General features: G+C 43.0%; 1 protein-coding gene across 2 annotated transcripts in view; it reads right to left on the bottom strand.

The window, feature by feature from the left end:
* epc1a (enhancer of polycomb 1a) overlaps positions 1–13,614 on the bottom strand; it is a 31,632-nt gene extending 18,018 nt beyond the window's left edge. The window contains exons 1-3 of one of the 2 annotated variants that reach the window (XM_071895400.2): positions 13,485–13,614; positions 12,544–12,652; positions 1,465–1,624 (exon numbers count right to left, since the gene is read on the bottom strand). In XM_071895400.2, coding sequence (XP_071751501.2) covers positions 1,465–1,564 — 100 coding nt within the window. In that variant the 5' untranslated portion in view covers positions 1,565–1,624; positions 12,544–12,652; positions 13,485–13,614. Of the gene's footprint in view, positions 1–1,464; positions 1,625–8,652; positions 9,095–12,543; positions 12,653–13,484 lie in introns of those variants that run through there. The other variant, XM_071895399.2, reaches the window with a different exon arrangement.

The raw sequence follows: 13,614 nt of genomic DNA, 5'->3' as shown, positions 1-13,614 counted from the left end.
TATGCCAATTTAGTCACCATCAGTTACCATACAGTTTTGGAGGAAGTGCTGTGCGCTGTAAGCTTGTGTGTGAGTGCTCAGAACAGCCGCCGTTTAGGCAAAGTAGGTAAAGTCTCATGTTGCCTCTACTCATTATGATGTATGAAATGTTTTGGCCTAGTTTTACGTGTACCCAAAACATTTTAAGCCCTACCACCCACACAATATCAGTGATGATCACAATGACCAAAGATACAATGCTGTTCATTCAGATGTATGTGTGCTACAAAAGTTAACGTGAAATACAGCCTTGTGGATACAGGCGCATGTCATGATGCACTCGTAAAATTTGACACTTCATTATGTAGAGTCAATTTTACATTGTGCCAGTCAAATTTCAAGGAAAGACAATGAACCTAAGGCACTAGGTATCAAAACCTGATCCCAGAGGTCTTCAGACAGCAAGCACATTTAACATATATGCTTTCTTTTCTAAACTACACGCTTACAATCACAATTACTGCCTAGCTTCTTTATTCTGTAGCCTATTTCCCATGAAATAAATACAGCATTTTATTATCATGACATTGTGCTTGGTTCTGTGCCTTCAGTAACACAAAATACCAGCGCTTTAGGGCAGATACCAGTATCCAGGGTGGGAACTCGCCCAGCCAATTGCTCATAAATTTTGTCTGTAGCCAAGGTTTTCTACCCTACCAGTCACTCTGGCAGGTAACCAGCTCCTGCCTGGAGATTCTTTTCCCAGACAACGAAAAAACCACAACAGGCTGGTAAAGTGGTGAAAAGTGGCTGGTATCTTTTGTAATCCATCATGGACTGTGACCAGTGGATGAAAAGAGGTTGTTTCCTGCCCTGTCACTATCAGAGCCTCACTATAATCAACACATTAACCTGCCAAACCCTGAAGCATTTGGGCACAAGGACTGCGGCCTTCTCTCTGCTTGCTCCACATTTAAACCCTTGGAGAGCAGGAGCAGACAGGCTGCAGCGTTTTGGTGAAAATGTCTGCGAGGGTCGTCCCTTAGGTGCATAGTTTACTCATCTAAATAGAGTGCATCTACTCTCCCTTCTCTCTCCAAGTCTCACCAGTAACCCCCCCCTCCCTCCCTCGCCCCTCACCCACCGCCTCAATCTGTATCACCCATTGAGTTTCCTGAAACGCTTTCAGACAGCAGGACACCTCTGGGATCACACAGCTGCTATCAGGCACCCCAGGAGCTGCCACAATCACTTACACTTGCCTCACTTTCTCTCACACACACACGTGCACTTTGTCTGTGCGCTCTACTGTCTTGAGTATTAAAACCCAAACAAGCACATCTCTCTTAACCGGCAGCCTAAAAACCCTGAAACCCACAGACACGCCTGGTGCATCCACACAACAACAACAACAACAAAACCACGTGCACACAGACCAATAACACAGCTACGAGGATAATCCTGAAGCGACCGGCTGCTACTCACGCTGTATGTGAATAAGCTGCTTTGGCATCTTGAAGTCCCCGGGGTAGAGGGACTCGTAGTACGCGATGTTGCTCTCCGCCTCGGGGACGGGGATGACCATGTTGTCCCGCTTCTCGCCATATACCTGCTGTGCCGAGATGGCCCGCTGGAGATGGTGCTCCTGGAAGAGAGGAGGAAACAACCGTTGAGAATAAGATTGCAAGGATTTCGGTAGACATTTCTCATCTTTTCCCCCCTTTTACAGCCCTCATTTCCTTGTTTTGATTGTACAATTCTAGTTACTCTTCTAGGGTAAGAGGAGATATGCTTATATTGGCAAGGAAAAGTGAACATCGGGTTATATCAACCTGTATTTAAAGCTGTACTTCAACAAATATGACAGTATTACTAATATGTGACATGACAGTGCCTCTATAACATCAAAAATGTGTAGTCGTGTATATGGAATGAAGATAAGGTTGATTCCAAGTTTGTGAAAAAATGCTGCTAATTCATCATGAAATAAATACTGCTGGTTCATCATGAAATAAACAGACTTCTGACCCATCAGACCAAACAGCCACATTATCCAATTAATTTTCCATATGTTTACAGACGTGCACGTGAACCCTGTGTCTTGTAGAGTGGGCTAATAACCACACATCTGTCTAGACTAGAGCATTAATCACAGAATAAGTGCATGCGTATTTGTTGCAACAGTTATGCTTCCGCTTATGACTGAAGCTGTCCAAACCACCACACTGATATCGATCCCACCTTACCGAGCAAAACACTGAATTTTTGAAACCATAGCATACAGCAAACCATAAAATATAAACCACTTCACTCCCCTGACTCTGTTCCAAGCGCTAATTCAGTCAAATCCGTAGAGGTGCAGGACTAAACCGTATTACTGGGTTAATTTATGTGGCCAGTAGCACAAGGCCCTGAGGTCAATCCACACAAATCTGAGGCTCAGAACAATCAGGAAAATGGCATTTCATATTGGGGACAGACCACATAACAATCCCACGTTCTCATTAGCCAAGCAGTTTAGTTTATTAGCAGAATGATAAGACACAGAAGCGAAACAAAAGTGATAAAATATGATGGAAAAACACACACACACACACACACACAGCACTAAAACGCTGGAGATGAAAATTACTAATTTGAACAGGTGACATAAAATAAAACCAAAGAGGCTTGTGAAAACATCTCACCTCAAAACAAATAAAAAGAAAAAAACGCAAACAGCTCTTTCACAGGTCAGTATTAGGCCTGAAGCGTGTTAGAGAATTACAAAGACTGCACATTCAAATGAGTGCATAATTTGGTGGCAATTATCCAAAAACAAAACATTTCAAAACAGGACAAGAGCTGCCAGCGCTGCATATCCTCTTAAATCCTCCTGAATTCATGCTAGTTAGAAATGTATTAATGATCACATGAGCAGCTTCCCAATTAGGCACGGGTATCTCAAATTCCTTTCAGATCATACTCCAAGATGTTTTTTTTTTAATTGCTCTTTAGCTTTATTCTGTTCCTCCTTCTTTCTGTTTTAAAGCATGCACTCTGTGGCAAAAAAGGTCATCATAAAGCTAGCATAAGTCACTCTGTTGGTCAGGTTGCTTTTTCAGTCCAAAAATTTTAATTCTTGGACGCAGTAAGCACAGAAAGTTTACATAACACTATTTGGCATGGTCAGTTTAAAAGATAGCATTTTTCCACCAAGACACCAAGAGTGACTCCCCACACCAAAATTAATCTTCTAGTTTGATAACATTGATTGATGGTGCACACAGTCAGTAGCAGAGTAGGCCTAAATAAATAACAGATCATTGATTACAGCCCCAATAAGCTAACCTGCACCAATCTGGTCACAGTTTACCACAAATTACATACTTGTTCTATAATATGCAACCCATGTAGGCCTATTCTCAGTGGTTAATGCAGCAGATGGCCAAGCCAGTCAAACTATGACTGTACCCGATCTTGCTGCTAACAAGTCTTCCTACACATTTTACACATTGTCCATTTCAAAATACCACTACTTTTTTTTCAGACTTTTCTCGACTGGATTTGGAGATGTGGGTCAGTGTTCAATATGGCATGCCTATTGTGGCTGGGTAATGACTACCAATCAAGTCATTTCAAGCCATAGCTGAAATGTTCAGCCTAATATCCTTTTCCCATGCGTTTTTGTGGCTGCCAGATTTTGTAATACCTGACAAATGTTTCAATTTTACATAAGATATTTCCAGACTTGCGTGGGAATTCTGCTTTAAGCAGCTAGGGAGCGATCCGCCTCAAGTGTAATCCAGAGCCATGAGGAGCGCTGCGTGGAGTAACAGGAGAACCGTAGCAGAGCTGTGAGCTGGCATGAAAGGACTCAGCGTGTGTCCAGGGATGAACCATCTGCCCCTGGTAAGCTTATCAACAAGCCCGGCGTTGTAAACTTTCTCTTACAAGGGATACACAAAGAACACAGCCTACTACTTAAACTGGACCAGGGTGGATGTATCTACTGGGGCTTTGGGGCTCAAGCTAACGGTTCTGTAAGAAAAAGGTCAGTGGTTCAATCCCTGCAACAGCCAATGTGTGTGCATCAGCCGCTGAAGTCCTACCTGCTCATTAATTGTTGGTTGCTCTGAATGAGCCTGAAGTGTAAATAACAAACGTCCACCTTTGCACAAATCACAAGTAATTTGCCTTTGACTTAATTCCATAGAGGACTAGCAAGACTACAGCTAGGTTTCCATACAAGTGTTTACAACATTAGGATGTTAGCAATTAGGATGTTTTGAATTAGAAAAACTGAATGGAAAGATTGAATAAAAACAATACTCTATCGCAGCTACATATTTACGTTAGCTTGAGGCAGAGAAGTTCTTTGTCAATAAGGTATGTGATGGAAATGTGTCAAACCGATGACTTAGACTCAATTCAATCTCACTGTAAAACGATTCAAAGCTATAGATCTTCTGAAAGACTAACTGTAAAACATCCGCTCCTTACACCCTCCCAGAGATTTTATATGCATTGCCGCTCCCATGTTTAAACCGCTGTACCCCGACACACAGGCTGGGAAATACTGGGACACGAGTGAGTTCACTGCCGACATGACATCCAAATCAGATGTGACAGTATAAAACAAAAGAGCGAGTTTATGAACTGTATGCTTAACCAAGACCACGTGGGGTTTGTGCTCTCAAGTAACTTGTCGCGCAAAACCTCAAACCACCCCCTGCAAGCCCCGACAGGAAACCCACACACTCCCCGACATGCTGATGAACTCTTGGCTCTGTCAATTAAGGGACCTGCACAAGGAACGTGCATAAGGAACCAATTAGACCCGAGCCGGGGCCAGACCCGCATTTGCACGCTTCTCTGGAGGATGTTAGTTTGGCAGTCTGCAGCAGACTACCCTGAGCCGCCCCTGACCTAAAGATATCCTGATCTTTCACAGCTGTGATACTCACAGCCACGGTTCACAGCCCGGGATTTCCTCTGCTTAGGAATTGGGGAAATGAGGATAAAAGGGCTTTTGTGAATGGCACATGGGAACGGGTAAACTAGGTTATTCTAGGACCTCTTGCAACTGTCTGTTTTAATCACAATCCAAAGGTGACATGGATAGTCAATGTATGTCTGTCATTGGAAAAGCCTAGCCTAAGCCACACAATTTACAATTACATTCTAGGCATTTAGCTGGCACCTTTATCCAGAGCAACTTACAATTTTGTGTTTAGTTTGTAGTAACTTCTGATTTCTATTATCTCTGTCCATGTTGAAACATTAAGTTGTCTGTTTTGTTTTATAGATTGGGCTCAGTCCAAGTAAAAGATAATGCGTCTTATTGTATTTCCCTGTATAAATAAAGGATTAAATCAATTTTTAAAATGAGTAAGGGGGTCGGGGGGGTTCAAGGACACTTTGAGGGGACACTTTGAGGGGGTTTTAACCGCTGTTGCATTGTAAAACACAAATGAGCCTCCCCGCCGTCTTATTCTCTCTATATAGGACGCTTTGGGACTCTTCTCTGGACTTCACAGTAGTAGTGCTGCTTTTTCCGTCATGGCCACAGATGCAGATCGAGCGGGGACAAATGGAAATCTATTTTTCACAGCACCATGCGCTCCTTCCATTAAATGTTCCCTAGAAAAATAGATGACTCCAATAAAAGTTGCCATGGCAACAAAAGTGTGGCCTCCAGCAGGTGTTTTCAGCTCATGCCGACTGGAGGAAGGCGAGGAAGTCTTGTGCAAGGCGGTCTGCTTAGTCGAGACATACAGTCCTATATCTTGAGACCAGGAAAGCATTACAGTGCATGCAATAAAACAAAACAAAAAACAGATACAGCTACGTCTACATTCCTGACAAAAGTCGCTGACGTTCTACACCAACTGTCATTCAAACTAGTATTAAATGTTGCCCTTCATCATCAAGATGAACTACCACAAAACGCCAAAATGACACGCGAGAGGCAAAACGTGCATCACACTGCTGCTCTGGCATAAAAACTGCAACCTGGGTGTGTTCCTCAAATTCAAAGTTCATGTTGTCATTTGGCTATGTAATGAGTTTTGTGACCCTTGAAACCAGTTCAAAAACCCATGGTGCGATTTAAGCTGTAGCCTACCTCTTGTCACAATGAGGAGATCAACAGTTTGACTTCATTACTGAAAAACTGATCTAGCAAAACTGATTGAGGGACAACATGCAGTGCTGTAACTGGCCAGTGGTTTAAATGTTGAATTTGATTTGAAATGCTTTCTGTAGTCTGTGAGAAAATGTGATCCGACCATCTTTATCTTTCTGCTGGACTGATGTATAACAGCAATTTACCTAGTCTTTCATGTATAGAGTTTACGTTTTTGTAAGTTATCTTGCTTTGTTCATCTTGTATATTTTCTTTTATTAGGCCTAATATTTCATTTCGAGACGTATTGCCTGATCTGATCACGTGACTTCAGCTCTACCTCTTGAAATATCAGTGCAAATGTTACAATGGCAGACACCCTGCCTGCTGAAACGGTGAATAATGAAAAAATAAAAAATGCAACTGGAGCATTGACTGTGCTGTACTCCTTCCTATGCGAGTTCCTGCTGTCAATTCCAGCTAACCTCACCGAGAGCGCGGCGTGTGTTTATTCATTCCTTTATTGACAGCATTCACAGGCCAGCATGTGGTCACTCAGCCAGCTCGGTGCAGCTACAGCCCATTGTCGCCGGACAGGATGTGGGTCAGGGAGCTAAGCCATGCATAGCCCTGTAGTAAAACTGTCCTCTTTATCTCTTCTGTCACTCTGTTATGTAATGCTGCTGTGTGCGCGTGTGTGTGTGTGTGTGTGTACAGTAGGTGGGGGAGGGCTGGCAGAGGGGCAGGGAGGGAGGATTTCTGCTGACTTCACGGTCCCGTCTGTGCTCTCTCCCTGTGTTTGTGTCTGCTGAGGCGTCTCGGCAGCACAGAGGGGCTCTCCTGCTGATGCTCTGATGAGGTGACTAATGAGAATTCAGCAGTGGGTCAGGGTGGGAAATTTACACTAGCTAATATAATAGCCTGTGCCAGTATGTCTGTCTACTTAACCATTCACTTTGACAAGGAAGCAGCCATCAGCAAGTCTGATACTGAGATGCTGTTCTATTCTAAAAATCAGACATGGCAGGTAAAAACAGTAAATATGCACGGTGTACTTTGAAATCCATTCACCAGTGTGTGGTCAGTGGGTGAAAAAGTTTCCCACCCTGAGAGTGACAACATTTTGGTTCATGCTGAACATGCTGGGTGAACCATAGTCAAGCTATATCTGACCAGACAAGACGTTGTCTCAAATGAATTATGGTTATGTGGCTTTGTGTAATCCTTCTGCAGGCACAATGCAAATCATTTCTAAATTTAAACATGATTTGAATATGAGCAACATAACCCGACCTATTATAAACAGGACAAACAACAAATAGGCAGCAGCCTGCAAGTTAAACCAAAACGCACCACCAAGAAAAAATACATATAATATTCATATTAAGATCCTTTGTCAGTCTAACAACAAACTAAGAAGATATTGCACAATGTCAACATTGCGCAATTATTAGCCGAACAGAAATCAACTTGTAAACACAGCAGTAATGCAGACTCAATATTACTCTCAATGACTATTCTTACAAATGTATAGAGGGTCCAGAAAAGCCAGAGCCAGGAGGCGCTTAACCAAAATATAAAATTTGGCTTCATGACAACAATTAAAAGCATGACAGCTTGAAACAGTGTGGCAGATTATCGTGCCCTCATCCCACAAGTTTGCAGACCTTTCAAAAAACAAACACAATTCACACTCAACCCACAACCGTTTACAAACCACAGACTAAAATAGGCATTCCTGGATTTGTTGCAGTCTGTACTCTTTTGCATTAGTCATTAGCTTTTGCTTCTCAGTATATATGCAGTTTGGTGGCTGCTTTTATCCAAAACACTTCTCAGCACCGAGTGCATACACTTAAATTCTGGAGGAGAATCAGAGACCTGTCATGCTGAGCTGTACAAGCCCCCTCCAGGTGTCATGCTGAAGACACGCATGAAGCCGCCTCTTAAATTAACACTACCACAGCAAAGCCAAAACATGTCACGCTTTAATGCCACTGTGCAACGCTGAGCGCGTATGATTCAACGGAGGGCAGGATCTCCAAGATTTTTTTTGAAATTTTTTTTTTTTCTGCCTTCTCCGCCAAAGAGATGACGCCAAGTGCAGCCAGTGTGCAGCTACACATGGCTGTCCCGGAGCTGTCAACTCGCAACACCTAGCTGTCAAACCATGCCGGGGCTCAGTGTCTCCCCCTGGCATCTGTTCATGGCAAGTACACCACGTCCAAGGCCCATCCCCAGTCGCCTTTACCAAAGAGAAAGTCAACAAAATGGTGGAAGAGATACAAGTCACGTGATTTCTTTGTGCTTTCGGGTGCGATTTCAAGTGATACAAATGGACACAACACGGCTTATGAATCAAATATCAAACCACTGCATCCTTACAATAACATTGACGGTACAACGGAGCCGTAATATTTAGTATTCATCGAGATCCGTCGTGTGCACGACAAAGTAGATATGGCGGCCATTTTGCACAAGCTTGCGCAGGCAACATAGTGGCGCCCCTCAATATGAAAAACATTGCCAAAGTGATCCACCACCAGTCCAGCAGCAATAAAACATACCGATTCCTCCTCCTTTTCCATCCCGGTTGGCATTTGCGGTACTGCCCGGTTGATAGAGGCATATTCGTGCAGGTCCGGCAAATCCTCGCAGCGGAAGACGGGTAGAGGCTTACTAGCGTCCAGCGCCCGTGCCCGAAACGACAATTTACTCATTTTTATAATATAAGATGCAGCATAAATCTATCCGATCTGCTAAGAATAACAGCAGGTCTGCTTCGAGTTCTCATGGATGAATCGGTGACGGTCTCTGGGAGTCAGCCAATCGATTGAGGGCAGGCTTGGGTCTGTAGCAGCGCCAACAGAGCCGGGCAGGCCCGGGTCTCGATCGCTCTCTGTCGGTCTCTTTTTTCCTGGGCTCCGCTGTTCCTCCCCGGTTCAATACGCCATGGCCAACATGGCGGACATTACAAACTCTTGCAGCTCTCCGTTCGCTCCTAGCGGCCCAACCCCCTCGATCACACAAACAGCCATTCCCACGCAGTTTCGCACGCGTGCGCGCTCGCGGAGCCCTTGGGGTACGGAGGGGGGGAGGAGGAGGGGGGTGCATCAGCGGAGGGGGCAAGATGCTGATGAGGGTACGTGAACTTCCTAGGCTCGGGATGTATTCATCCTGTGATACGCCAAGCTGATGCTGACGTAGGAAAACATGTTTATTCTGCATATTAAAAAAAAACAAACCGTAGCAATGAAAAATAGAAAGCGAATGCCTGACTGTCACTGCGCAGCTTCCATTTGTGGACAAATGCATAATCACCATTTAGATACAGGCTGTCTGAGACCGTTTCGTTGCCTTACAAGGATATTCACAGAAATTCATAACTTCTGACGTTTGTTTGAATTAATGTGCACTCCAGAATATGCCACTGTCCTGCCAATTAGACTCGATTGTTTGCAAATATCGCCACACTGTGGTGCAAACATCCAACTACAGTTCACCACTTTGATCAGTGGATTCTCTGGCATGTTTATACATTAGTTGAATAAATACAAAGGGGATAGACAAAAAAAAAAAAGAAAGAAAACATTCAAATCCTGACAACTGAGCTCTCATTCTTTCTGTGTTGCAAATGGTTTAAATCAAAATGGTTGCCATCTGGTCTTTTACACAAATAGAAATATAATGTACACACACATGTACCTATAGGCCTTAATGTTTAGAATCATTTAATAAGTACTTAATTATGATTAAATCCCCAAAATGCTCATAGTAGAAATGGCACAGACATGCAAACAAAACCATGGTTACCATGGGAACCCACAGAAACCCAGAGAAAACACTAACCATACACTCAGCATCCACTTTATTGAGTAGGCCTAGCTACTACCAGGTAATACTCCCTTTGCCGCCAAGCCAGCCTGAATTATTCAAGGTATACATACAACAGGGTGCTGGAAATGTTCCACAGGGATCTTGGTCCATGCTGACTCGATCGCATCACACAGATCCTGCAGATTTTTTCGGCAGCGCATTCGAGCCTCAAACATCCCATACCGAGATGGAGTGACTGTGACACATTACAATAAACGTAAAGTTGCTGTCATGTTCCTGGAACCGCCTTGAGACATTATTTTGTTTCAATTCAGTGAGCTTCAGTGGCATGATATAGGCTATATCCGGATATTGCCAAAGCAGAAAACAAAAAGCAAAAAGTCTTTTTCAACACAATAACACACACACACTGCATTTACATGTCTTTGAATAGCTGTGATTGAACAATTATCACGCAACATTTTGGTTATAACAGTCGATTTGATACCATTTGGCATTGCTTCTTTGTTTACTTGGCTGCTGGGGCTTCATATGCGCATGAGGCGGCGTGGCAAGTGTTGTTGTGAGTACTTGAACTCTGTAATCTAACTAGCTTTTGCTGACAATACAATGGCTGAATATTTCCCAGACTTTTATGAGGAGGTTGAGGAATCTTTCCAGTGAACGTTACTGTGTTGAAAAGAACAGGAAGGTTTTGGGTTCTTTTGGACTTTTGGAGTTTCCCTTGGCCCTGTTGGATTATATTGGAGAGTAGAGCTTCCTGCAAACTGAGAGGTATGTAGAGCTCTATAGTGAAGTAAATGACGAAATTTTGATCATAATCGATCGACGTGATGCCAAATAAGGCCCATGATGAAAATAACCAGAATTATCCTTTAAATTCAACAAGAGCCCTAAACAAGAACACAGTCAATCTCAATCTTCTTTACATTGTCTATTGATGGATGATTAGAAAAATATCAAGATTTAGCCTATATAATCATAAATAGATGACATGCTTTGTAACATGCTGCATTATCCTGCTGGAAGTATCCATTTCAAAAAGGGGAGACTGTTGCCATGAAGCAATGTGCCCGGTCAGTAACAGTGTTTGGTACACTGTGGTGTTAAAACGATGCTTAATTGGTACTAAGGGGCCTAATGTGTGCCAAGAAAACATTCCCCACATCATCACTCTAACATAACCAGTCTGTACCACTGACACCAGCCAGGATGGATCCATGGATTTATGCCATTTACGCCAATTTCCGACCCTGCCATCAGCATGTCGCAACAGAAAACAGGATTCGCTGGACCAGTTAACGTTTTTCCATTCTTCAATCGTCCAGTTCTGACGGTCATGCGCCCACTGTAGCTTCATATTCTTGATCTTCGCTGACAGGAGTGGAACCCGGCATGGTCTTCTGCTGCTGTAGCCCAACGGCTTCAAGGTTCGACAGGTCTTCTGAGATGTCCTCCTGCGGGTCCCTGCTGCACTGAGCTGTTTTTTGTGTACTTGTGGCCCACCTGTTAACTTGAAAAAGTCTGCCCATTCTCCTCTGACCTCTCTCAACAACAAGGCGTTTTTTTCCCTAAGGTTTGCAGCTGACTGGATGTTTTATGTTTATCACACCGTTCTCGGTTAACTGTAGATACAGTAGTTTGCAAAAATCCCAGGAGGTCAGCCATTTCTGAGATGCTGGAAGCAGCATGTTATCATACCATGTTCTGAGTCATTTAAATCACAAACAGTAACTGAACCTCTCGATCCTGTCTGCATGCTTACCAAATAAATTAGATACTGAGCATATTCTACGCAGGTTTTACACCACCACTAGCCCACACAGACGCAATAAGCTGCTCATGAATACGGCCAACAACAATTACTTTTAATGTCTCAGCTCTGTGCTCATTGATTTGGATGTAAAAGGGTAAAGCCTAATGATTATGAAGTAGTCAATAAGCACCAATATGGGGGTATATAGAAACTTAGACAAGACATATTTCCTCCTCAACTTCAGAGCAAGCCTGATGTTGAATGTTTCAAACTGTAATCTCTGCAATCAAGGCTTTACCACTAACCAGCCTCTCTTTTTCTGACTATTTATACACATTATTACAGTACCTTGTGCACATTATGCAAGACAGCTCAAGCATTTCTGTTTAAATAGCCATTTTACACTCTTAATAACAATGTCATTTCAACTCATCTGTGGATCTAGTTTGGGACAACACACATTTGTGCTGCTTTTCCACACAACTAACACCACGTTGGCCTAGATTCTGTAAATACCCTATACCTTTATAAATACCTTTGGTTTACCTAACCAAAGATGTTGGTTCCTAGAATTATTTAAACATCTAGATCTAGACTGAGCCCTCCTTCTCTCACATAAACAGGCTACACAATTTCTAACTATTAACATGTGCCATTGGGGTGACACTTTTATCCAAATACTCTTATAGTCCAACAAGTGCATACATTTGTAGTGTGGGCAGCCCCAGAGGGAATCACACTCCTAACCCTGGCAGTGTTGTCACGCTCTACACATTGTGCTAAACAGGGCCACACAATGTGTGCATAATAAGATATTTTAATGTGATGTCTGAACTGAATGAGGAAGATAAGAAAGGCAAATAACCTGCAAGGGTGGGTGAGAATTCCTGTCATGGCCAGAAATGAATGATCCAGAGGTAGTAGACTTACACGATATTCATCATCCATTTGGGAGCAGTAGGCACAGTGGAGGCCTGGAAAACAAAGTGACAAAAAAAGTATAATATAAAAAAGAACAACATATGAAATACTATCACCTATTTATTCCAAACACAATTATTGGAGGCTAACCTGTGCAACACACACAGACAACATGTTATCAGCCTCAAAGATGCACCATGTATCGGTAATCCTTTTCTCCCCAAGGAGCATATTAAATGCCCCTAAACTGAATTATGTAGGAGCACAAAAGACAATATTTGGAGCAAGATCTGTGACAATAATCGAAAAATACACTATCACACTAGCAATCTCAAGTTGTACATGTGCTCCTTTTTCAATTTAATGAAGCATGAATTTATCTTACGAGAATATCGCTTCACAATGTACAATAGTGTCGACCAAGTTTTGTTGCTACAACATCATGGGGTGCACATTAGTGCAAAACCATATATGGAGTAGTAGGGCATAAATAGAGCAGGACACGACACAAAAACAGCGTAGTCTTAAATCATGTCGGCAAACGTGGACAACAAGCATGCATAGCTAAGATGCCAATTCCATAGCTGCTTTTAATGTGTTTATAACTCGTTTCAAGCCGTAAGATCTTACACAGCTGTCTGCACAAGGAACAGCGCCACCGAAGCTAGCTGACAGCCTGGCTAGACTGTTAGCGTTTGCTATCTAGCTTAGCTCAGTTACCCTGACCCTGCGCCATTTACCAGCCAGCTAACAGTTTGCGGACAGACGGTCAATAGTTTGATTTGAACTCGTCACTAACTTATCCAAAATCAAACGGCGTCTATTTCGACTCCCGCGGACTTAACAGGGGAAAAAAACGAATGCCTGAGTGGAGTTGCAACTTACCTGCTGCTAGCAAAGCCACAGGGGAGGATGATGATGATGGCAGTTCTTCTTCTGGTTGTCATGCTAGCCAATGCTAACGCTGGTTAGCTCCCTTCAGGACGCCTCCGAGGAAAATGCTTTTCGATTTTAA

Source organism: Centroberyx gerrardi, chromosome 22, assembly GCF_048128805.1.
Source record: "Centroberyx gerrardi isolate f3 chromosome 22, fCenGer3.hap1.cur.20231027, whole genome shotgun sequence".
Taxonomy (NCBI): domain Eukaryota; kingdom Metazoa; phylum Chordata; class Actinopteri; order Beryciformes; family Berycidae; genus Centroberyx; species Centroberyx gerrardi.
The sequence above is the reverse complement of the archived record's forward strand: the minus strand, read 5'-3'. Positions and strand labels throughout refer to the sequence as shown.